The sequence below is a fragment of the Benincasa hispida genome, chromosome 10 (assembly GCF_027475165.1).
Source record: "Benincasa hispida cultivar pf3 chromosome 10, pf3_genome.v1.1, whole genome shotgun sequence".
Classification (NCBI taxonomy): Eukaryota; Viridiplantae; Streptophyta; class Magnoliopsida; order Cucurbitales; family Cucurbitaceae; genus Benincasa; species Benincasa hispida.
In genome coordinates this window covers 21,483,178-21,507,256 of record NC_143487.1, presented here as the reverse complement: position 1 = coordinate 21,507,256, position 24,079 = coordinate 21,483,178, and the positions used below count along the sequence as shown (strand labels likewise).

At 34.5% G+C, this 24,079-nt stretch overlaps 2 protein-coding genes and 1 long non-coding RNA gene across 4 annotated transcripts; 1 reads left to right on the top strand and 2 right to left on the bottom strand.

The window, feature by feature from the left end:
* Positions 1–383: 383 nt before the first annotated feature.
* On the bottom strand, positions 384–10,279 carry LOC120088283 (ATP synthase protein I-like protein). Its single transcript, XM_039045466.2, has 9 exons — positions 9,623–10,279; positions 9,149–9,198; positions 8,968–9,046; positions 8,678–8,773; positions 8,383–8,463; positions 8,183–8,274; positions 1,532–1,624; positions 979–1,047; positions 384–630 (listed from the first exon to the last, which is right to left on the bottom strand). The coding sequence occupies exons 1-9, from the start codon at positions 9,938–9,940 to the stop codon at positions 492–494; spliced, it is 1,017 nt and encodes a 338-aa protein (XP_038901394.1). The 5' UTR covers positions 9,941–10,279; the 3' UTR covers positions 384–491.
* A 3,331-nt stretch (positions 10,280–13,610) lies between these two features.
* On the bottom strand, positions 13,611–15,239 carry LOC120089183 (uncharacterized). Of its 2 annotated transcripts, XM_090306105.1 has the most exons (4): positions 15,028–15,228; positions 14,850–14,891; positions 13,917–14,295; positions 13,611–13,790 (listed from the first exon to the last, which is right to left on the bottom strand). In XM_090306105.1, the coding sequence occupies exons 1-3, from the start codon at positions 15,157–15,159 to the stop codon at positions 13,921–13,923; spliced, it is 549 nt and encodes a 182-aa protein (XP_090162231.1). In that variant the 5' UTR covers positions 15,160–15,228; the 3' UTR covers positions 13,611–13,790; positions 13,917–13,920. The 2 variants fall into 2 exon arrangements, with proteins under 2 accessions (XP_090162231.1, XP_038902525.1); XM_039046597.2 differs by having other exon boundaries at positions 13,611–14,295; positions 15,028–15,239.
* A 4,046-nt stretch (positions 15,240–19,285) lies between these two features.
* LOC150033186 (uncharacterized) lies at positions 19,286–20,975 on the top strand. Its single transcript, XR_016524154.1, has 3 exons — positions 19,286–19,713; positions 20,487–20,617; positions 20,703–20,975. It is a non-coding gene; the product is annotated as an uncharacterized LOC150033186 (long non-coding RNA).
* The last annotated feature ends 3,104 nt before the right edge of the window (positions 20,976–24,079 follow it).

The following is a 24,079-nucleotide window of genomic DNA, read 5'->3' as shown; positions in this document are numbered from 1 at the left end:
CAACAAATACTATTTGTCTGTTTTGATCATTAGGATGAAAATCTTCACCTACTTGTCATATTTTCATTTTTATTTTCCCACCATGATTATCCCTCTAAGAAAGCTATGTTGGAATCTTATTATGCCATTTTATTCAAGAAATGGGACCACCATAATTTACTCACTTTTCTCCCTTTTTTTTGGTCCTTTCAGTTCTACCCTTTGCCCATTTTCAGTGTTGTTGGTACATGATATGTCAAGTTGGGCAACAATTGACAGCTCAAAACTACACAGATTGATCAGCAAATGACATAAGTTGGTGCATTTACCTGTTGTCTCGTCACCAAATATTCATATCTTTGCCATCTTTTTCTCTTTATGTGTTGTACTAAAAGAAGTTAATGTTTGGGCGAAAGAGATCAAGAATCAATATAGTCAAAGAATACATTACAAATGTGTGTATATATAAACCAGAAGAAAGTTTGAACCAGGAAAATATGCACATGTATATCCTAGGCTTGCGGCTTGTTCTTAACCACGGTAAGTGCCTCCTCTAAAGCTTGAACAAAAGTAGCAACCTTGTATGTGAAGAATCCAACTAGCATTGGTATCAACTGTAATTGCATAACTCCATAGTCTTCAACAAGAATACTACAAAGAAAAAGGGGCAGAAATTTTGGAAAATTAGGACCCCAGCCGTGTCTGCTAAAATGTTTTGTTGATTTCACATCCTAAATTCAAAGTCTATGGTGTCAATCAAGAGTAAGACCAGGCTTTATTCCAAAAGAGAAAAAGTACACAATCAGTAATGGGGGGGCCTACAGGATTCACATCTCTTCGTATGTACGTTTTCATTTCCTAAAACAATTATCAGTTCAAAATGACAATAGACGACAAGAGAGAGAGAATGAATTTTCTGGTAATTGGTGTGAATGCTTTATGGTGGCCATATGGAGGGGGAAATATTGGCAAAACTAACAAGGTAGTGAGCATACTTACCCGTTCCAACGGTTATATAACATCACCAATATGACTGGAACTAATAACCGTGGTTGTGCAACAGCTCCTCTGCAACAATTTCGTTAAGACGACATGAGGTTCAACAAGTTCAATCTTGTTCTTCAAGAAAAAACTAAATCAGTATTTCAATATACTGGTACAAAGAATGATCAACATAGAATGTATATTTCGTGACTTCCAATCATGGAGCTTCATGTTATAGAAATAAACTCTCAAAACACCACCTGTATCGACAAGATGAATTGTGAATTATCTTATATAGATTTGTCCTAAAAGATCTTGATGCTTGGGAATGCACCATACTTATCTTGTCTTTTCTTCTTTTCTTCTGTTTTTTTATAAACGAGAAACCATACTTTTATTAAGAAAAAATGAAAGAAAATGCACGGTCCATACTTAAAATCATAAGAACGAACAACACAGAAATTCACCATGGCTCATACCATAATCTTATGAGAGAAATAGAATACAACATGCTTTACTGAAAATCATCAATACTCTACTGTAACCAAAAGAGTTGTGTAATACATACTTAACAAGTCCTTTTGCTCCATCTGCCAGAGAATCCACACTACTCCCCAGCATTCGTATGTACACAAGAGAACCAATCAGCCCAGCACCAAAGCTGAAATTGGGAAGGAAATGTCAAATAATCTACGAATGTGTCTCCAACAAAGTATCGTACCACATCATCCCATGTTCTCAACAAATTGTTAAATTGTTAGTTTGGCAGAAATTTGAACTACAAACCTTTAGGTCCTCAGCACATACACATGCTAGTTGAATGATCAAAATAATAACAGTTAGAAACTCAACATTCATTAATAACATGGTGGAATGATCAAGTGGCGAACAGTCTTCATAACTCATGACTCGTGACAAAAGACCAAAGCATTTCACTTTTTCCTTTTACTTCTTTAATTTAAAAGAAAAAAAAAAAGAAAAAAGGAAGAGGGTAACATGGGGATAAGAAATCACCCAGGACTGTCCAAAAAAGTTGCAGAAAATTTTCCATAATGGAATTGATAATAAAAAAAGGGAGTATAATTACAAAATAACTTTTCAAAGGCAGTCCAACTAGAAATCAAGAAATTTGTTGAGATTTGAGGTTTTTCCTCATTAAATTTCAGTTTTGTGTGTTTTAAGTAACTTATTGTTAGTTTTAATTTTCAATTTAAAGTTGATGTTAAATCTAATCTATATTTTAAGTTTCCTGAAGTATTAATGTTGTTTTTAATTTGTGTGTTTAGATATATTCTTGTACCTATATAAATTGTAAGTTTAGATTTATTCTTGTACCTATATAAAGGTGAACTTCCATGAAAAGTACGTATCACACTTCTAGTACAACATTTTTTGTATCACATTTCTTATACAACATTTTGTATATCACATTTTGAGTATCTTATTTTTGCATCACAAACATTTTCTACTTCAATAAGAAGTTTATTCATCGTTGGGTTTCACTCTCATTTTTCATTTTCTTCTCTTTGTTTAACAAAGATTGAGATATTGATTTGTTTCTGCAATATTTATTTTTTCAATCGATTTCATTTTCTCAACCGCTAAAAGAGTCAAGAAGCAGTTAAAATCCATCTCAACTCCTTTGGAGATATTGGCATGTCTGTCCAATGAAATAAACAACACAAGTCCTCAACCAAGGATTAAAATATCGATGTCGATATTGATATCGAGATTTCAATTTTATGTATATATCGATAAAATATCAATATTAACGGATATTTCTGCAAGTCACAAAATTTAAAAAATTTATTTAGATTAATAATTAAGTTGTTTTTACTCCAAAACAAATTTATGGATATTGTTATTAGTAGTCATATTCATATTGGACAAAATAGTAGACATTTTTATGTTTTACGAGTCTGCATAAAAGATGTTGGGATATCTATGGATATTTAATATTGATATTGAACCGTTCAATTTACAGATATATCGGCGGATATATTTTCATCCTTGCCCTCAACTAGCACTTCTTCAAAGTACTTTCCCTTTCTTCTGCAAAAGGGTACCTATACATTATTCCACGAACTGCCTAAAGTCTCTCAGGGCTTACCAAGCCATAAAAAACAAGTTAAAAAAAATTTACATCTAAGAAAGAGGTGGATAAGGTCTTCCCCACTTTCTTCATACATCAATACCAAGTGCCAAGTTACTATTTTTGTGGAGTTAGATAAGCTTTCTTTAGCATTAAAGTCTGGAATTATTTCGAGTAGTGATTGAATGAAAATGTAAAATTTCCCCATTTCTCTTTCAATCTTCAATGGTATTTGAGCCCTAAATTCTTAAGGGGCCTTTGAGTGAGATATCTCTAAAGAAAAACCGAGTAAATAACTGTGAGAATTGAGTGAGATAAGAGTCATAATCAAGCTGTCTTTCTTCACAGGCTCCACCTATGGTGAAAACTATGAAATATGGGCTATTAGAATGCAAGCCTACATGGAGGATTATGATCATACAATAAACCAGATCAAGGCTTATAAGGTCACCAGGAAGGCAAACGCTAGAGTTTGCCAATATGCAGCCGTGTCTCCTGTCATATTCAACAGAATTATGACCATGAAGTCAGCAAAGTAGATTTCGGAGTTCCTCAGAGGAGAGTATGGAGGAAAATGAGAGAATGAAGACCATGAAAGTGTTGAACTTGATGAGAAAATTTGAGAGAATGTAGATGAAAGATTCTTAGTCCATCAAAGAGTACTTGGACAAGTTGATTGAGATGCCAACAAGGCAAGAGCATAAAAAACTGATTTATTTGACCAAAAGAATCTAGTTTCAATATTGAACCAATTTATTTAGGTGCAAATGTAATTAGGCTGAAAGCCGACTCAATCAACCAAAACTGACCGAACCAATCGGTTGATCATTTTTCAATAGCTTTGGTTGGAGTTGGTTTTGCCAAAACCGACTGTAAGTTGGTTGAAGAGCTCAATAAAAGCCCAAACCGACCAACTCATTACAGACTAATAATAGTAATAATAAATACTGTAAGCTTTCTCTCTTGGGAAGAGGAAGACCAATTTAATGGTCATCCTCTCTCCAAGAGAGGATTACTATAAAAAATAAATAAAAAGTTCTAAATTGTTTCCTTTTTTCTTTCTCGATTTCTCTCCATTTCCTTTCTTCTTACTTTGTCTCTTATCCCAATCTCTTCTCAGTCTCCTCTCTTCTTCCTTCTTTTTTTCCTTTTTCTTCTTTCTTATTTTCTTCATGATTTCTTTTTTCTTCTCCTTTTTTTTTTTTCTTTTCTTATCCATTTCTCACTTCTTTAGTTCTTCATTCTCTCTTCTCCATCTCTTCTTTTTTTTCTCCCATTTCTTTTCTCTTCCCTTTTTTTACTTTCCTTCTTTCTCAATTTTTGTTTTTGTTTAGTTCACCAGTTACGAAAACTGACCAAAATTGCATGCCTGCCTGCATGGATGGATGGTTGGTCAACATCCCAACACTTCAAAACTGCTGGAAACCAACTGAGGGAAATCGACATGTTGATGGTTGACACCAACTTTTGCCTAAAAACAATGCCAACTGACTGATGAACACTCCTAAATCTATTGTCAGATAAATCAGTTATTTGATCTTACATCGATTATTTGACAATTGCCTACCCCTTCAAGAATCTTCTAAACCTATCTATTGTCAGATGAATCAGTTCCTAATGCTTTTGCCTTGTTAACAAACTCAAACTTATCTGAATATTCTTTAATGAACTAAGAATCCTTCATTTGCATTCTCTTAATTCTTTCACCAAGTTTAACACATTCATGCCGTTCATCCTCTCATCTCCTTTGAGGAACTCCCAGATCTCCTTTGTTGACTTCAAAGACATAATTTTGTTGAATAATGTCGGAGACGTAGCTGAATATAGGCAAGCTCTCTTATCTGCCTTCTTTGCAACCTTCTTGTAAATCTTGATTTGGTTTGTTGGTGGGTTATGAAGAAGTGGAGCAATATCATAGTCTTGCTCAATTGCTTCCCAGTAATCACAATCCTCCATGTATCTTGCATTGAGGTATCTTGCATTCTAATGCTAAAGAAGGTTAAGCTAACTCCACAAATATATAGCAATTTAAACTAACAAACTACAAATAAAAATATCAGCAACCACCCTAGAAACTAGGGCTATAGACTGATTCAAACCAAAGCATACTTGCAGTTTGAGTCAACTTAAATCCCCCCCACTCCTCTCGAATTTCAACCCGTCTTGGCATTTTTAGTTTATCAAAGAGATTGCTCCCAAGTTGCAAGTTGTACTTGAAAAGAAAAATCATTCTTGATCTTGGAGGATGCTCTTCTAGAGAAGGCAGAGTCATTCTCTCTCTCATTTTGTGTGCGTGTTTTTTTTTTCTTTATAAGAAACATAATTCCACAGGGAAGGAAGAAAACAACCTAAAGACCCAAGGTAGAGGGTAGCAACTCCTCTGTTATTGAGCAACTAAAGATGCTTTTTAATGAGTGTTTTCAGCTGAAAGATCTTGGTTGTTTGCGTTATTTTTTGGGGCTTGAGCTTGCGTGTTCTTCTATATCTCAACGTCATTACACTCTTCAACTCCTTGAAGATTAGGTCCTTTAGCTGCTCGTCCTAAGGCTGTTCCTTTGGATCCTTTTCTCAAACTGAAGCATTCTGATGTTGATTTGTTGCCAGATCCCATCATATATAGAAGGCTTATTGGCCGCCTCTTGTATCTAAAAATTTCATGGCCTGAAATTACTTTTGCAGTGAATAAGTTGAGTCAGTTTGTTAGCCTAATAAGTCCCAATTAACTGTCGTTTTCCGTCTTCAACAATATCTTAAAGCTAAACCAAGACAAGGCATTTTTCTACCAGTCACACCTCCTTTTCCAGCTCAGGGCATTTGCTGATTCAAACCAGGCGTTCAACTACTGGTTTTTTTGTGTTTTTCTTGGTAATTCTTCAGTGTCATGGAAGTCCAAGAAACAAACTGCATCACGATCTTCAGCAGAGGCAGCGTATCGTGCTTTGGGATTGGTTACTTGCTTTGGTTCTCGTATTTGCCTAACGATCTTCAAATTCCTTTTCAAAAGCCTGCTCTTTTGTTTTGTGATAGTCAGACTGCAGAACATATAGCTTCCAACCCTATTTTTCATGAGCGTACAAAACATACTGAGTTGGATAGCCAACTTGTTTGAGATAAGATTTCTGATGGTCTTATAAAATTGTTGCCAGTCCAGTCTGATTTGCAGCTTGCTGATGCCTTCATGACGCCTTTGTCTGCTGCATGTCTGTTTCTTTTGATCAGTAAGATGGGAGTTCTAGATATTTTCTCTCCATGTTGAGGGGAAGTATTAGTTTTATTGGGTGGTTAATATTTTGTTATTATGTTGGTTAATATTTTGTTTTATCCTGTTAGCTTCTCTTATATAAATACCTCTCTGTATTTACTCACTAATTTTTTAATGAGTGTTTTCTTTATTCTCTCAACACTGTGAAGTTTATGAATTACCCCCAATTGGCCAAATACCAGTGCTGCACTGAGGTAATGATTGAGCGAAGTGAAGACAATGAGCAATGACAATACAAATAGGTGTACAATAGAAAACATCAAATGCATGATCACCAATGATGCCTTGCCAAAATAGAAATGAGAACCTAGATCATCTCATCTCTCAACCCATTCCATTTCTTCTCACTAACCAATGGTTCCTTTTTTTCTTCCTCTTTAACAATGGTTCCTCTTTCATAGATATAGTTCAGGGTTCAATAGCGTTTCCAATAAATTTAAGGGAAACCTCACATGCTCTTATCCCACCCTCATCTCAGGGCCCAAAGCAGGTTAAATGCAGCGAAGGCAGTATGTGAGAAACTTAGAAATTGACAGAGGTTTTCGAAGGGGTAGACAATTCTATATGTTTTTATCTTTGGAGCTTACGTCTTTTATAGCCTCCTCATGGAGCTCTTTATGCAAAAATTTTCTTAATTGCTCCTCTTTTCCTATTGATATCAATTTAAGAGTATTTATCTGATCTCCTTTGCACTTGGATTGGGAGGACATTTTCCCTCTTTTTCAATACATGGGCACTTTTCAGCAGAAGTTTTATTTTGTCTAAAAAAACAGAGGAAAAAAAAAGGATCGTCTGGATACTTGCAACTAGTGAGTACACAAGCATTACCTGAAATATAAAGTACTAAATGATATGTTAGATGATCTGATTTTAAAATTACCGTTTCAATTTGTTTGAGACATAAAACGAAAAAAAAAAAAAAAAAAAAACAAAAGATAATGAATTGCACTTTGTGGATCGTGGCTGAAAATAGAATCCAAAGTTTTATGTTAATAAGGAATGGAGCATCTATAAAAGTTATAATTGAAACTGCTGGCGGGAAAAGGTTGTAGGTCTTGTTTTGAATGCTTTAGAGGCCAGGGAGGAAGGCATAAAAGAAAACGAAAATTTTCTAGGACATCTTGATGTTCTTGTAGTTTCTTGGCCTTTATTCATCGTCTTTTATAATCTTTCCTTTGCATCTTTAGTCTTCATTAAGTCTTGACTAAAGTTTTGTATTTTATGTTGTTTGTAACCAGTTACTTATCCATCTGGTTTCCCACCTATTCGGCTAAAACTTGCTGCCTTACTTATAAATAGGTAGCCATTTGTGTATTCAATTATCATTTTAATAAAGTTTTGAGGTATTCTTTCACTTGTGTGCATCAGATTACCCTTAGTACGAACAACTTGTATGACCATAAAAACAATTTAGGTTAAATTACAAGTTTAGTCCCATCCTTGAACTTACGTGTTCATTTGGTCTCTAGGCTTTCAAAAGTGTCTATTAGGTCCTTAAACTTCCAATTTCATGCCGAATAGGTCTCTGGCAACAATTTCTTTTTTTAAGAAAAAACAATTGAATTTTAAAGGAGTACCATTGGCCATTTCTAAAGAGTCTAGTAGATCTGTGAATTTAAAAATTTCGAACATTCAGGGACTAAAGTTGTAAGTTTGAAAGCTAAGAGACCAATAGATACAAACCTCAAGGTTAAGGGACTAAATTTGTAAGTTTTCCGAACAATTTATCAGATCAACTTATAACAATGGGAAGTTGATTACTAAGACTAAATGCATTTGCAGCAGTCAATATTTCAAAACGAGACCACCCAGATCATTACTAGAATGCCAGCAAAATAGCTTAAAGAAATTAACATCAAACAAACCTAGCGGCAACTTCTGGAGAATATGAAACATAAGCTGAGAACAAACCAACACCTCCTATTGCCAATGTTAAAATTTGCATCTTCTTCTTTAACTGAAAAGACAAAAGAAAACAAAAGGGAAGCAAACAACACTCAATACATGAAACAAAGGAGTGTAACAGTAAATAGAAATATCATGAAGCCATTCTACGACAAAGCACCTTAAAATACTGTTCCCTGGATAAGGCAGCCAGTACTTCTGGATCCCCTTGAGGCCGCCTCAATTCTCGAAACATCACGTCCTACAATTCAGCATTAAGCTTCTTTTCAAAACAAGTAAACAGCTTAAAGAAATATTTCATTCTAAATTTTATAAGTTGCCATAGCTTCATAACCTCCAAAGAAATTCAAATCAAACCATAAAATTAACACTATTTCAATTTCAAAGCACCATGCGAAAAGATGGACTCTTGAGATGAGACTTTAGAGATAAACCAAAGGGGTCAAAGGACTCACACTGCCTCCAGTAGCTGCCTTATATGCCCTATCCCACTTCTCTTGCTCACGCCTTGTCGGTGCTAACTTCCATCTGGGTGACTTGCGGCTATCAATCTGACCCATCATTTCATTGCCATTTTAGTAAAAGAGAATGTAACAAGTTAAAGATCTTCTGAGATCTCAGGGTACTCAAAATTGCTCAGATTCCACAAATACCCTCTGTAGTCGTTTACATAATTAGTCAATGAAATAGAATCTTCCACATTTTATGAAAGATTTCAGGGGTGAGATAAATAACGACATCATACCGGGATATTTTTCTCGACTAAGTCTTCTGACCTAGGTACTGGAGGAGCTGATAGTTCTTTGCTTAAATCAACTTCCAAACTGTACGTGCATTATTTGAAAGTTATAACATTATAATGCTGAAACACAGAATAACAAAAAACATGATTGCAGTTAACATATAAGTAAGAAGTGAGAACCAACCTATCAAGGGCCATGACTCTATTCAAGCTAAGAAATCCAGAAGGCTCGTCCTAATACAATAAGATCATGTAATCAGCGGTCAAACTATCATTAATCAACATATTACAGATGGCATCATAAAACACATCCTGTACACTTTCCATTTCCAAGACAACCGAATAATCTAGCAAGTGCTTGGTTCTCAAAAAGGAAGAATTGAAGAGTATACTTTATAAAGTTCATATAGATAATGAGTAACACTTATAGTTCAACACTTTGAGACTAAACCAAAGTAAATATAGCTTAAAATGGGCATTTCACTTCAATCAAGCAAAGAAAGAATCAATGTCCAATCACCCAAATGATTTTCCATGACGAATTAAGCAGAGAGACGGATAACTGAAAAATCACTAACTAATAATGAAAATAGTAAGGTGGAACGGAATTGAATAGAAACAGGGAAGGGCGAGAAGGAGAAGGAATTAGAAGGGAAACCTTAGCTTTATTGACGGTAAGAGATAAATCATCAGGTTGGTCCTTGACAAACTTTTTCACCCGGGCCATGAATTCTCTATTCCAGATATAATCGTCGGAGGTTAAAGGGTCATCTTTTTCACCACCCCATACCTTACGGAGCTTCGTTGTGGTAGGGGGGCCGCCGTACTCCCCGGGGGAAACTCCAGTGGACCATTTTTCCGGCTTCTTTTTAGGGAGAATGACCTTGGTTTGCCTTGGGTCTGGTATTGGAGGTGAAACTGAAGAATCCTGAGAGATGGGAGTTGAGGTCGCTGAGATATAGTTAAGAACAGCCATTGATATTAGAGATGAGGATGGGATTGAAGATGGAGCTCCACAGTTTCCTTTACTCTGCTTCAGTTTATCGATTTTTTTTTTTTTTAAATTAAAATAAACGCCGAAAAAGATAGAAGAAGAAATATCTGGGAATGGGTGATGCTTTGTGGTCTTTCTCCCGCCTTAAGGTCTCCACTAGAGATGTACAATTTCTCCACGGGAACGGGATCTCACGGGACCAATCCCAAACGGAATAGAGATTTTCCGATTAGACAGAGAATGGTGGAGGAAATGAGAGAAAAAAAAATTCGTGAGTTAAACGGGGTGGGGACGGGGAATGCCCGACCCTACCCCGTTCATAATGTTATATTACTATTATTATTATATAAATATTACATTTAAATTTCAAATTTTATTATTTATTGAGAAACATAATGAATATGTTTAAATTGAATGTTTAAATTTAGATTATATATGTGAATAATTTGATTTATATTTATTTCTTTCTACTAAAAAAAAATAATTAGTTTTTTTAGCCAAAATTTGAATAATTTATCTTTAAATTCAAATTTTCATATAAAACTAACCATAATAAACAATTTAGTGAGAAAGTTAATAATTTAATTAAAATTTGCTCACATTAGTGATTTAAATTAAATGGTTTTTTACAAAAAATAAATAATAATTCCACGTGGGGAATCCGATCCCCGCAAATTCCCCACAGGGAATCCCCACCCCGATCCCCGTGGAGAATTTCACGGGATGGAGAATGAAATGGGGAGCAGAGACGGGGATGGGGAATAGCATCCCCCGCCCCGCCCCATGGACATCTCTAGTCTCTATGATATGTGATAACTGATGTAAAGCAACGATTTCTGATATAAAAATCTAAAACATATAGGTTTTGATAGATAAGTACCTATAAACTTGACAAAATTTATAATGATAAGCAATTCATTTATATTCGCGATTTACATACATTACAATTGATATGTAACTTAAGATTGATTGGTGTGAGTTTTAACTACTTTTCGTATTTTGTTAATCTAAAATCAATGTAAATAAAATTATTTTTTAAATTACATTGATTTGTAAAATAAAGATAATTTATGCCCGTTTCGTATCTATTTTGTTTTTTGTTTTTGTTTTAGAAAATTAAATCTATGAACCCTATTTCTACCTCCAAATTTCTTTATTTGTTATCAACTTTTCATCAATGGTTTAAAAAACCAAGCAAAATTTTGGTAACTAAAAAAAATAACTTTCAAAAAGTTGTTTTTGGTTTTTTGAATTTGGTTAAGAATTTAATCATTGTACTTCAAATGATGCAAATCATTGTAAGAATATAAATGAAAATGGCTAATTTTTTTTTTAAAAAAAAAACAAAAAATCAAATGGTTACTAAATGAAATCTTAGCTAATCTTAAAAAGAACGACTACATTAGGATACCTTTTCACTTGTAAGTTTTAGCCTTAATTTATTTTTTTATGTTTCTTTTAAAGCATATTTGAAATTATTTTTAAGGAAATATTTGAGGGCAATTGTTTTAAAAGCTTCCAAAATGGTAGTAAAAAGAACATATTTGTAAATTAATATACTAACTGTTGAATATGGTGCAACTAAAAAAGTTGTTACTGAAAACATTTTTTTAGAGAAATGTATTATGTAATATATTTTTTTTAAATAAAAAATAAGTTTCTTAGAGAGTACCTAAATTAGAAGATTGATATTTAAATATCTAACCACATGAGAGTGTAATATTTTAACCGTGCGAATAGAACCGCAACTTTAAGTAAAATGTGAACATTAAATAAAATCAAAATGTGATCTACCAAAGTTACACAACAAAAATTGACTCAAAATTTTGGAGATGAGAAAATTTCATCACTAGTAGTTCATCAACTGAAATAAAAGATTTATAGCACTCACCATATTTCTAAATATTGTACCCATAAGATTTTGGAGTAAATTTAATTAGTGAAAATGAATTTGATTTTATTGATTTTGTATAAGTGTGAGCAATGTCTAACGTATACTGCCTCTAATGAAATTTGAGGTTTGATGAGCTTATTTCCGACTGAAAATGTAAGCACAATTGAATTCTTGTAGTCTTCAAATTTTGTTTTTAGAGACCAATTGGGAGTTTTATATCATTAAATAGAAATCTTCAAGACTTAGCAGCATGCCGAATGTCGTCTTTCCGGAACGATGCTTGCACAACTGGGCCCAACAAACCATAAAGCCCATTAATTCCAACAGACACGAGCGACATTCATGCCTTTTTGAACAGACCGTTTCTTTTCCTTCAAATTCTGTACGGACCCATTTCTTTACTGAATTGCTTGCTTTCAGATGGCGCGAAAACTCAGGCGTTCACCGCCGCTATTGCCATTCCGGCGACGTAACGTCGATTATACCACCGGCACCGATTGCGATGTTTCTCCATCTCAATCTCTCTATGCATCGAACGAAGACGACTATGACGCTTCTGAATCCGTTAACTCCCAACCCAACCCCAAATCAAAATCTCTAGAAATCAAGCCCTCTGATTTAAGAACCGCCGCAGAATCCGCCTCCAACAACAGTCCAACGTATTTACAGACGCCAAACGCCGCCCAAACTGTATTTCCATACATCAACGTTGCACCGTTGCCGATTTTTCACGGCGGCGCCGATGAGTGTCCGATGATACATTTAAGCCGATTCGCCAAAGTCTGCCGTGCGAACAACGCGGCCTCCGTAGACATGATGCTGAGAATCTTCCCGGTGACGTTAGAGGGTGAGGCGGCGCTTTGGTACGACTTGAACATCGAGCCCTACCTTCCGATTTCTTGGGAAGAATTGAAGTCTTGTTTCTTGGATGCTTTTAATAAAATTGAATTGACTGATCAGTTGCGATCGGAGCTTATGACGATAAATCAACGGCAAGAGGAGAATGTACGTTCGTATTTTCTGAGGTTGCAGTTGATTCTGAGGAAATGGCCGGCGGGCAATACACTTTCCGATGGCTTGTTGAAGGCAATTTTCGTTGACGGATTGAGGGAAGAGTTCAAGGAATGGATGATTCCACAGAAACCCAGTTCATTGAACGAGGCATTGAGTCTTGCATTTGGGTTCGAACAAGTAAGAAGTGTCCGTACATCCGGCAAAAAGGGCTTTCTCCGGTGTGGGTTTTGTGAGGGGCCGCATGAGGAATTGGTTTGTGAGGTTAGGGAGAGAATGAGACAGTTGTGGAAGAGTAGGGAAAAGAAGAATACCGTTGATGTGGCAGAGAGTGACGGCCATGAAGCGACAGTGGCCGCAGCGGCGGAGCTTGTGAGATCGGCTTCGGCAATAAGTAGAAACGAAGCGGAGATTGAAAAGGATGGTGGGGAGATGGTGGGTTGGAAGAAGAAAAGTCAGTGTCAGTGTTGGAAGCATCAGTGTAGGATGAAGAAATTGGATCGAAACCTTAGCATGGTATCAAAAAATTCTAAAGGCTAATAGATTATGAATTATTTTGTATCTCTTCTTGTTGTGTTTTACTTTAATCTGAATAAAATAATTTTGTTTGTCTAGCAATCTTGAAATCTATCACTGATTCATCTATAAAAAAATTTATCGCCATTTTCTTCTTCCACTGTGTGAATGTAATGGAAGAAATAGGCATAACATGGCAGAGGAAGCAACACAACTCGGATATTTCTTGATCAGAAGGCAGTGGAATTAATTAATTGTCATCTTCAAAAGCAAACGAGAAATATAAAGACAATTCAGAGATCAGAAGTCACCTGTTGCTGCTATGCCTCGACGGATTTAACAGAAGAGTCAAGGATACATTAGTCCAAACTCCAAAATGATTTGAATGTAGAACAATAACAGAAACAACCACTGTTGCCCAGAAAAAAGAAAATCAAACTGAGAAACAGTTGCTGATTTAACTCGATTAGTACAGTAAAACAGAAAACAAAGAGAAGTGATCAAATCAAGTGAAGTGAAGTGAACCAATTTTCTCACCACTTTAAGCAGCTGTTTTCTTTCTTTTACTCTGAGGTTCTAATATACTTCCCGGCTTCTTCGAGGCAGAAGACGAGGAAACTCCATCAATTGCTTCGATTTCTTCACCAGGACATTCTATCGGTAGTCGTAATTTCTTTTCTGGCTTCTTTGAAGCACAAGTCGGCTTCTGGTGGTCTGGACTCGGATCGGAGTTATTTTGTTTCCAGGAATTGAAATTCAGAACTGATGTTACACAGCATTCTTGCCATTCGAGGTTTTCAAGGTCCGAAATTACGGCCTCAAGCGGAATGGTCGCAGAGGATGAGATGCTCTCTTTGAGTGTGGAACGAGAGAGATTGATCAGATCAATAGTGTTTACGGCATCCGTCAATACATTCTAAGCAAGAGAGAGAGGATGGATGTGCATGTGATTAATCGCTTTCAATAAGACGAGAAGTAAGAAAACATCAAATTACTTCTGGTTCTGAGAAGCACCTTTTTCTAATTTCCTTTCCCAGATTCTTCTCAGTCATATATGCTAAAGTAGTTCATCGGAAGAAAAAACGGATGCCTCGAAGTTTAGTAGTTCTATTAATCAATATTAAGACGCAACACCAAATTACTTCTGGTTCTGAGTAGCACCGTTTTCTAATTTCCTTTTCCAGATTCTTCTCAGTCATATATGCTAAAGTAGTTCATCGGAAGAAAAAACGGATGCCTCGAAGTTTAGTAGTTCTATTAATCCATATTAAGAAGCAACACAGAGAACAAAATCGATAAAGAATTTCAAACAACCAGAGTAAGTGCTCTCTAATTCTTCAAAGCTATGAATTCAAACTAAAACCAATTGATGAACATTGCGTAAGAGATTGAAAACACAGAAGGTGATAATGATTAATTCTCAAATTTCAGCTAATAAAATTAAACTTAGGTATCGGTTCGGAAACTCACCTTCGTACCTTTGATGTTCATGTAGCCGTGCATGCGAATGATCTGCGCATAGAGTTAAACAGAATCAACCGAATGAAAAGTCAACGGGCAAGAAATTCGAATTCGAAAGGAAATCCAAACAGATCATCAGAGAGAAATTGCTGAGGAAGGAAAAATAAAGAACAATGTAGATCAGGACCTGACTCAGAAAATTGACGGCAAGGAAATTTTGCTTCTTAGAGGAGAAGAAATCGAGGTAGTCTTCAAGTGATATCTTATTCTTCTTCTTCTTCCGGAGCCGTTCTGTATTCTGTTTCGGGTGATCATCCATGGCAGCTCCGTTGTTGTGTTCTGGTTAGCGCGCCAATGGAAAACTCCCAGAATCTTAGTTTGTTATCAAATGAAGAAACTGACTCAAGGCGGCACCACGGTGACCTTTTAAAAGACTCAATAAAATATAATAATTTCAAAATTTTAATTTCATCACATTAAAATCTTAACTTTAGTAAGTACAAATTTTGATAACAATGCGTGAGATTTATAATTGTATCAATTTTTTTACAATATATGGAGTGAGAAAATTAAAATTATGACTTCAAAGTTGATATTATGAACACTATGTCGGTTGAACTATGTTCATTTTGACAATTAAACAATGTATCAATTTAAACCACTTATTAAGATTATCCCTTTAAAATTGTCCATCCGTCAAGTCTTATATGTGTGTAGATTTCTTCAAATGACAAATTAACAAACTAGATAATTAGAAATGATATATGTATGGACGATTTCAAGGGAAATACTAATTGAAAGTTTAAATTGATTTGCTTATAAAAGTTTGGGGATATAATTGATAAAATTATAAGTATCTCATAATGTTTGTCCAAACGGAAGGTAATAGTGAGTATAAATAGATATACTTACGAAAATTTAGGATATAAATTGATCAAATAGTTTAGAGCTTTAATTGATATCACTCCAAAATTAAGATGATGATTTGGTATTAAACTAAGGATTCACTTCTACAACCTAGTAGTAACTAATGTGGGAGGTCTTTTGTCCTTAACAAGTGGTATCAGAGCTTTCTTAGTCGGGGAGTCATAGGATTATCATAGCCAAGAGGGTTCAAGGGAATAATGAAATTTGATGGAAAAATTTTTGGGTATTAAAAGATGCAGTTAAGGATTCTTAACTTACAAGAAATTGCTTAAGACATTAAAAGAGAGATCGAAAAGGATGTCAGATGAAGATTGGGAGAACCTGAATGAATAAGTTGTTACAATCATCAAGATGTGTTTGTCAATGAATGTTGCTAGTCTTGTAGCCGATGAGACTAATGTAGTGAAGTTGATGGAGGCGCTTACAAATAGGTATGGGAAACCGTATGCCAATAGTAAGGGTTTATCTTCTTAAGAAGTATTTCAACATGAAAATGGCTGGGATGCTTTTGTTAATTACTATATTAATGAGGTTATCACTTTAATTAATCAAAATCTATTAAGACATAATTTACTAATGAGGTGTATGCTATTAAGTTATTAATGTATTTACCTGATAGTTGGGAGACGATGAAAATTGTAGTGTCTAATTCAATTAGGGATAACTCTTTAAAGTTTTCAGGGATTTGTGATTTAGCTATATCTGAAGAAATTCGTAGGAAGGACAGTAGTAAAGAATCCACTATAGGTTCAGTTTTAGCAGTGACTAAAGGTAAAGATGAGATAAACTCTGAAAATGACAGGTTGGAGTAGCAGTAATAAAAAGTGGAAGAATAGGACTAAGAAGGTAGAGTGTTATTACTGTCGCAAGAAAGGTCACTTCAAAAATCAGTGTAGGAAACTAGAAGAGGATCAGAAAAGAAAATAAGAGGTAAATCAGGTTGAAACTGAAGAAGTAATGATAAATCTGGTTGAAACTGATGAAGAATTAATGAGTGATGTTTCTGCCTATGTTGAGTGTAACACACAAAACAGTAGCCACTCATCTGAATGGACAATTGATAGTACAACTTTTGTACATATAGCTTCAGATTAGAGTTTATTCACATATTTCACATCAGGACATCAAGATCTAGCGAGGATGGGGAATGATAAAGTTTTTAAGATCGTTGGGATTGGGAACACTAATTTGAAGATAGAGTTTGGGAAAAAGTTAGTACTACGAGATGTCAGGTTTGTACCTAGGATGAAGATAAATTTCATCTCTACTATCAAGTTAGATGATGAGGGTTCACTATAAGAATTTTGGGCTTTAGTGTCTGAAATTGGATGTATAATGTCGGTTTTGTTTTTTTTTTAAAAAAAGTGGATCTTTAATGTCCGTTTAAAACCGACATTGTAGGGGTAGCTTTAATGTCGGTTTTAAATCGACACTAAAGATCCACTTCACTTTTTCCTCCAACTTTCTATTCCCCCCCCCCCCCCCCCACCCCTTTTTTTCATTTCCCTCTTCATTCTCCCTCTATTTTCTTTTTCCTCTCATTCTCACACTTCCTTCTTCAAACCCTATTCTTTCTCACTCCTCTCTTCTAAACCCATATCTATTACTCATTTCGTTTCTCACTCCTCTCTCCCAAAGTGAATTTGCTGGTCGTTCTGCTGGATCTGCTGCTCATTTCATCATAGTTCGTGTGTCTTCAGATCTGTCGTTCGCCGAATCTGTTGTACGTTTCGTTCGCGTGTCTCCAGATCTGCCGCCTCATTCACCAGATTTGTCGCCGTCGTCGTTTGGCGTTCGTTCCATCGTCGTTCGTCATTCGTTCCGCCGCCATTCATCGTTTGTTATGTCGTCGTTCGTTTCGCCGCCAGATCAGGTGTGTTCACCTAGCCATCAGCCTCTTTTCATATGGAAGTTGAAACTTGTTCTTCTTCCATCCATTTTCATCTCTAACGATTAATTTTCCTTTGTCTGGTTTTCGACGAGACGGTATTAAATTTTACACTCCTTTCCCCTTCCGATTTTGTTCAATTTCTTCGGCAAAACTTTGATCATGGGCAGCGGCGGGTGGAGTAGATTTTTTCCCCCTGTAGTTTGAGTGAGTGGATGTTTGCCTGATGCTCTGTCGATTCATTTTCTCTTAATATCTTTATAAATTTATAACTGGCAGTTTCTATGATAAGATCTGAAGATTTGAATTTCTATTTGAAAACTGTCCTTCACCGTAGGATATTGGTTATGATTGAAGGTAGTACTGTTTTTAATCTAATTGTTATAGATAGATTCTATAACCTGTCCATCAACTTCTCTTGTTTTCTTTGGGATGTAATGTATGTATGATGTGAGCAGGAGAATGTTAGTGAGAGTAAGAATGATGATTCAAAAAGTGAAGAGGTTGCTAAAGGCGCAGATGCTTCAGAGGTTGATGCTGATACACCCAACATGAAGCCAGGCATCGACCATTTTAACTATGAGGAAACTGATCCTATTAAATCTAGCGCCTTGAGTAAGTGTTGTCTTTTTCTTTTTTTTTTTTCTTTTTTCCTTTTGACTTTGTAAATTGGTGGTTTTTTCCCTTTAATTTCTTGGATTATATTCTTATCATCATGCGTTTGATAATTTATTCCGTGCCTTCCAATTGGATTTTCTCTCTGTTGGAGGGAAGGGGACAAGGACATGTGGATTAATTAGTATTCCTATGGTGAACTGTTAATATCACCATCACTTGTCAAAATTGCTTTCTTGACTTACTTTCCAATGTTTTACACAAGATGTTTTAATTCATAAGTCTTGTCAAATTTCATGGCTGAAAATACAGTTAGCTACGTGTCGTGGTTGTTTGTTCCACAATCATCCATGTGTGCTCAATTTGAATCATGCCTTTTTAAGTTAATCCTACTGGTGGCCACTTTATTTTTATTGTGTGGTGGTTTAAATTTGGTGATTAATCCTTGTTAACAAGAATTATTGGTACAGGAAGTTCACTTTGGGAAATTGATAGTCTTCGACACCATTATTGTCCTTCTGTTTCAAGGTATGCAGTTTAATATTGATCCAGAAACTTTTGTTGCTTTGGATTTCATACTGAAAACTAGTCCTTATGTTCTTGTAGGTTAGTTTTGTCCCTTGAGAATGATCTGACTGTGAGATAAAAAACAAATGAAATCGATGTTAAAGATTTTGTTGCCGGTTCATACTCTACAATACTCGGGCAGGAGGTAAGTTTCACTGGTTCGGTAATTTTGCTATAATTAGTTAGCTATTTTATATATTCTTGTAAGGTTATATTTTGTCCTTTTTGAAACTGTAATGGTTAAGATTATCGACTATTATTCCATAGAAAGAGTGGATGTTTTCTCTTTTGTTCGGGATGAATCTCCTAGCTATTTACGACCTTTGATATCATCTCTAAAATCCATATGTTGCATCACTTCCCTAACAAAGAATAAAAATTAGATAAAATAAAATTCAAATGTTCTTTTTGTTCTGAATGGTGTTCTTGGTTGCAGTTGAAAAAGAAACTGAAGCAAGTCCCTCTGGCATTCTACCAAGCACCCCCCACCACCTTGTTCTCGGAGTCTGATTTCGTTGGCTGGAGTTTCGATCACAAACACAGTGAGAAGAATATTAATGGTAGTGATCATCTTTCGGCAAAAAGACAGCGCGTAGGGAGTTCATAACTTAGGTTTCTTCACCTACAAATTTGCATTGGGGCATGTTCGTTCCTCCAGTGAGAACTACATTCCAGGAAGCATTGAAATATGGTAGAAAGATGAATTGCTTATATTATCTCTCGCTTAGGCTCTATAAGAATCGCCCGACTGTAGCCAGGTTAACCGTTGGAAGATTGTGAATTCTTTAAGCAATTTTATCACTCAAGAGTGGGGGGTGAAATTTTGCAGCCTTACCATGTGCCATTCCTAATTGGACTTCCAAGCGGAACAAAGAGGTGACATTTACTTGTATTAGTTTTCCTTTATTTATTCATGTTACTCATTAATACAACTTAAAGAAGTAAATTTTGTTTTGATTTTTGTGAATTGAGGTGTAGCAGCCAGTTGCACATTTTTTTGTAGTTTCTAATATATGACTTTGAATTTGTATTTTATAGAAATTTAATGAATTTAACTTTAGTGATGGGTTGTCTTGATTAATAGCCTATGAGTTGGGTTAACTGGTTTTTGAAAGGATGCAAAATAAGACTTGCAATGAAACGAGTTGAATCTCTTATTATTTTGGGATTTTTATGACCTACTGTTGTTGCAAGGGATTCAAGTGAAAATTATTCCTGATAAGTACATTTTTGAATGCTTGTAGTTTTAAGCACAGTTTCTAAGTGTTTTCAAGTGACTCTAATGATATGAAAATTCATGTTTGAGAAATTATAGTATGCTTATTTCTCTTTGGACCATATTGGATTAGAATGTAACACCCGTTTATGACTCATGGATACTATTTATTTGTAGTTTAGATTTGATTCAAGGTGCTCGAGTTTGTAGGTCGCACTATGGTAGTTTGTGGGTTATTCATGCACTATGGTTTGTGACAACTTTTGAGGTTTGAAGTATATTGTGAGCTAAATTTGCTTATTGATGTATGTGTTCTTGTAAATTTTCCATCGTCTTCGTATCTCATATCTAGGTAACCAAGCTTCTCTTCTTCAAGATCTTGAAAAAGAAGATTCTCTCATTTATTCAACTATTGAGTTTTCTTGTTTTGCAGATGTAACAAAGGAGTAAATATTTGGTATCACAACCTCTTTATGATTTTTCTTGGGGAACTTTAGATCCAACACATTCACTACAAGAATTTTGCCTTGAATGTACCATTTATACACATTCCCAATAAATACGGTTAGTTGAATATGAATTCTTATCACATTTTCACTTTCAATCCTTTGTCTTAAACTTTTTTTGTTTGTGATCCTTTGAACAACAGTGGTCAGACAAAGATGCCTATAACCAGACATTGCTGAAGCTAGGGGGTTGGTTCAAGAAGAATTATGAAAGGATCCATACTTACCAAGTGGAGAGAAACAGTAATCTCATAATGTTTGTAAAATCATAATGTTTGTATTACTTGTAATTTGTGTTTTCAAGGCCTGAATTATTGTACAACCTTTTAAATTATAATTTTATAGCAGAATTTGTGGATTAAATGTAATAGATTTACAATCCATACATGAATAATATGTCATAGCCACAACGTTCATGTGTCATGATATACTTTTTGACTAAAAAATGGATTCGGCAACGGAATTTAAAAAAAAAAAAAAAAAGAACAGATTTGGGCTTCAATGTCGATTAATAATTAAAAAAAAAAAAACAGAGACTTTAATGTCGGTTGGAAATTTCATTGAAGATCTTTAATATCGGTTGCAACCGACATTAAAGACCTTTAATGTCGGTTGAAAATTTCACTAAAGGTCTTTAATGTCGGTTGCAACCGACATTGAAGGCTGTGTTATTGAAGCCGACATTAAAGGCAACCGACATTAAAGAGCTTTAATAACACTATCTTTAATGTTGGTTTAAAATCGACATTAAAGCCCGAATTTCTTATAGTGGTTATAGTTGTGAGTTGCGCACTCGCTAGTGTAAACTCAAGTTAGGATCCTAGGTAGTGGCAGTTGGCCATAGAAATTCCACACTGTGCAAATGCCAGTTTAGTGTTAAGGATCAGTGAGATGATGGATGCCAATTAAAGCTGCAGATGGCATGTGTAGAGGTACAATTGAGCCATCAACAATAATAGCCAGTGTTGATCAGTAAGATTAAGGTCCATTAGTTCAGAAGCAATTGGAAAGTTCAAGAGAGAAAGTTGATGGCTATCATGAACCCCCAATTATTAGACAATTGAATGAATTGATGAAGTCGTATAAGTGAATAAGGGCATCAAAGTGGAAGACCAAAACAGTTGCTAAGGTCAAAGATAAAGTCTCCAGCTTGGCAACATGTTTGAAGAAAGGAGTCAAACTATTTGCAGATTTTGTCTTCTTCAAGAATAGGTGTCCAGGAATGAAGAATATGTCAATTGGTACCACTTACTGAAGTGGGAGTACATGACTATCTTTTATGTTTAGGGGATAGTTCCATGTAGCTTGCTGATACCTCGGGGCAAGAATAGATGAGCTACACTTATTTTCTGATGGTTTCCTGTTTTGTTACTTTGTTGATTTTACATGAACCTTGGAGTTTTCCAAGAAGATCAGAAATAACAGTTGTAGTGGGAGTATAGTTTTGGAGTTTGCCAAAATATCACATTGATTTGGAGTTTGCCAAGATATCACATATACATATATACTACATATATATATTTATGGATTATTTTGATGGAAGTCAAAATCAAAGAAAGAATGTTGGAGGTTTTTACATGGGCTTAGGTTTTATATTATGCAACAAACACACACATATATATAGGAGTGTTCATGGATTGGGTTGAATTAGGTTGAAAGACTTTTTAGACCCAATCCAATTATTCGGGTTGTAAATTTTTTCAACACAAATAACTCTTATTAAAAAATGAACACAATTCACCCAATCATAAAATATTTGGGTTGAGTTAGTTCGGGTTAATCGGGTAATTTATTTAAAATTTTATTCTAAAAAGAAGCAAAAGGTATGTAAAAATTTTATTTAATTATTTTCATATATTGAATTAAGATTAACAACTCAATTTCAATTTATATAATAAAAATTTTCTTTCTAAAGTGCAAAAAATTTAAGAGTAAAGTGCAAAGAAACTATTTTGAAGAGTTGTTAAAGAATAAATTATTAAAAAAAAATTAGAATTAAATAATTAAAATGAATATATGCATAACTAATTGTATTATAAGTAATAAAAAAATATATTTTAAAGTTAATAATAAATTCGGATTGGCACGGGTTGGTTTGGGTTATATTAGGTGAACTAATGAACCAACCCAATCCATAAAATTTTCATTTATTTGAACCCAACCCAACCTAAATAAGTTGATAATCTAACCCAAACTGCACAAATTGGATTGGGCTGATCAATTTTTTCAGGTCATCGAATTTTTTTGAACACTCTTACATATATATGTGTTTTTAACTCAAAGTCAATGGGAGGCACGCCAATTAAAAAGAAAAATCGGCCGTATGTGAATGGTGACAGAAGCAAAGTTTTGTGCAGTCCGGTGCGGCAGTGAGCCTTTTTTGAAAAGTAGGCATTTTTCTTTTGTTTATTGTTAACTCCGACGTATTAAGTTGTAGTCTAGGGAATCAAATAATTGGTGTTAGACTATTTGGGAGAGATTTGTAGTGTGAGTTTTTGGAACTTTGCAATCTTTACTATAGTAGAACCTACATTTGTAGAATATTGGACGTAGTCTCGAGTTGGGACGAAATAGTATATTTTCGATACCATTCTCTTTTTCCCTTTTCTTAATTATATTGTTATTTTATGATTGTTAATCCTTTTCACTCTAACTTGTAGAAGTGATAATTTTAGATATAATTTAGTTTATGCATTTTATTTATATTTAATTATAAATTTCTAACAAAAATTAGATACTAAAGCCAAAAGTTATTTCTATGTGTATGTAGATTTAGTGTTGAACAAAACTGCAATGCTTTTATGTTTGAATGCCCATGAGCCTCCTCATTTTATAATTCTTGTTCTAGAATTTTAAACCTAAAATTCTACTTTTTATTCTAATGATAAATTCATTGATATGTCCATATATTCGTAGATCGAAGTGTTCGACGATATTGATATTATATATTCATGAATATCTCTAACATCTTTTATAATAGCTCGTAAAACATAAAAAAAAGCATCTATTTAGTCCAATATGAATAAGAATACTAATATAACAATATCCATAACTTAATCTGGGAGTAAAAAACCACTAAATTATTAATCTAATAAATGTTATATATTTCATGACTTACATAAATATCCGTCAATATCGATATTTTATCCATATATTTATTGATATCTTTGTTAAAATTGAAATTTCGATATCGACATCAATATTTTTAATGCTTGTTTTTTTATCAATAAAATACATTTCCTTTCATATTGCATGTTTAAGAAGGTAATATTATCGATATGAACTACAATCATTTAGACCTTTGATGTCTAACGTACGGGCCTTTTATAGACAATGATATAATATATGTCCTTTAGTGACGATTTGTTGGATGAAGATTGATTTGTATTGATTTCAGTATAGTATAATGAGTATAGTCTTTTAATATATGATCCTTTGATATTTTCTCTCTAACATTGAAGGAAGTTTTAATCTTCTAAATCTTCTGAGAGAGTTTTGATCGACTTCAAAGCCTTCAAAA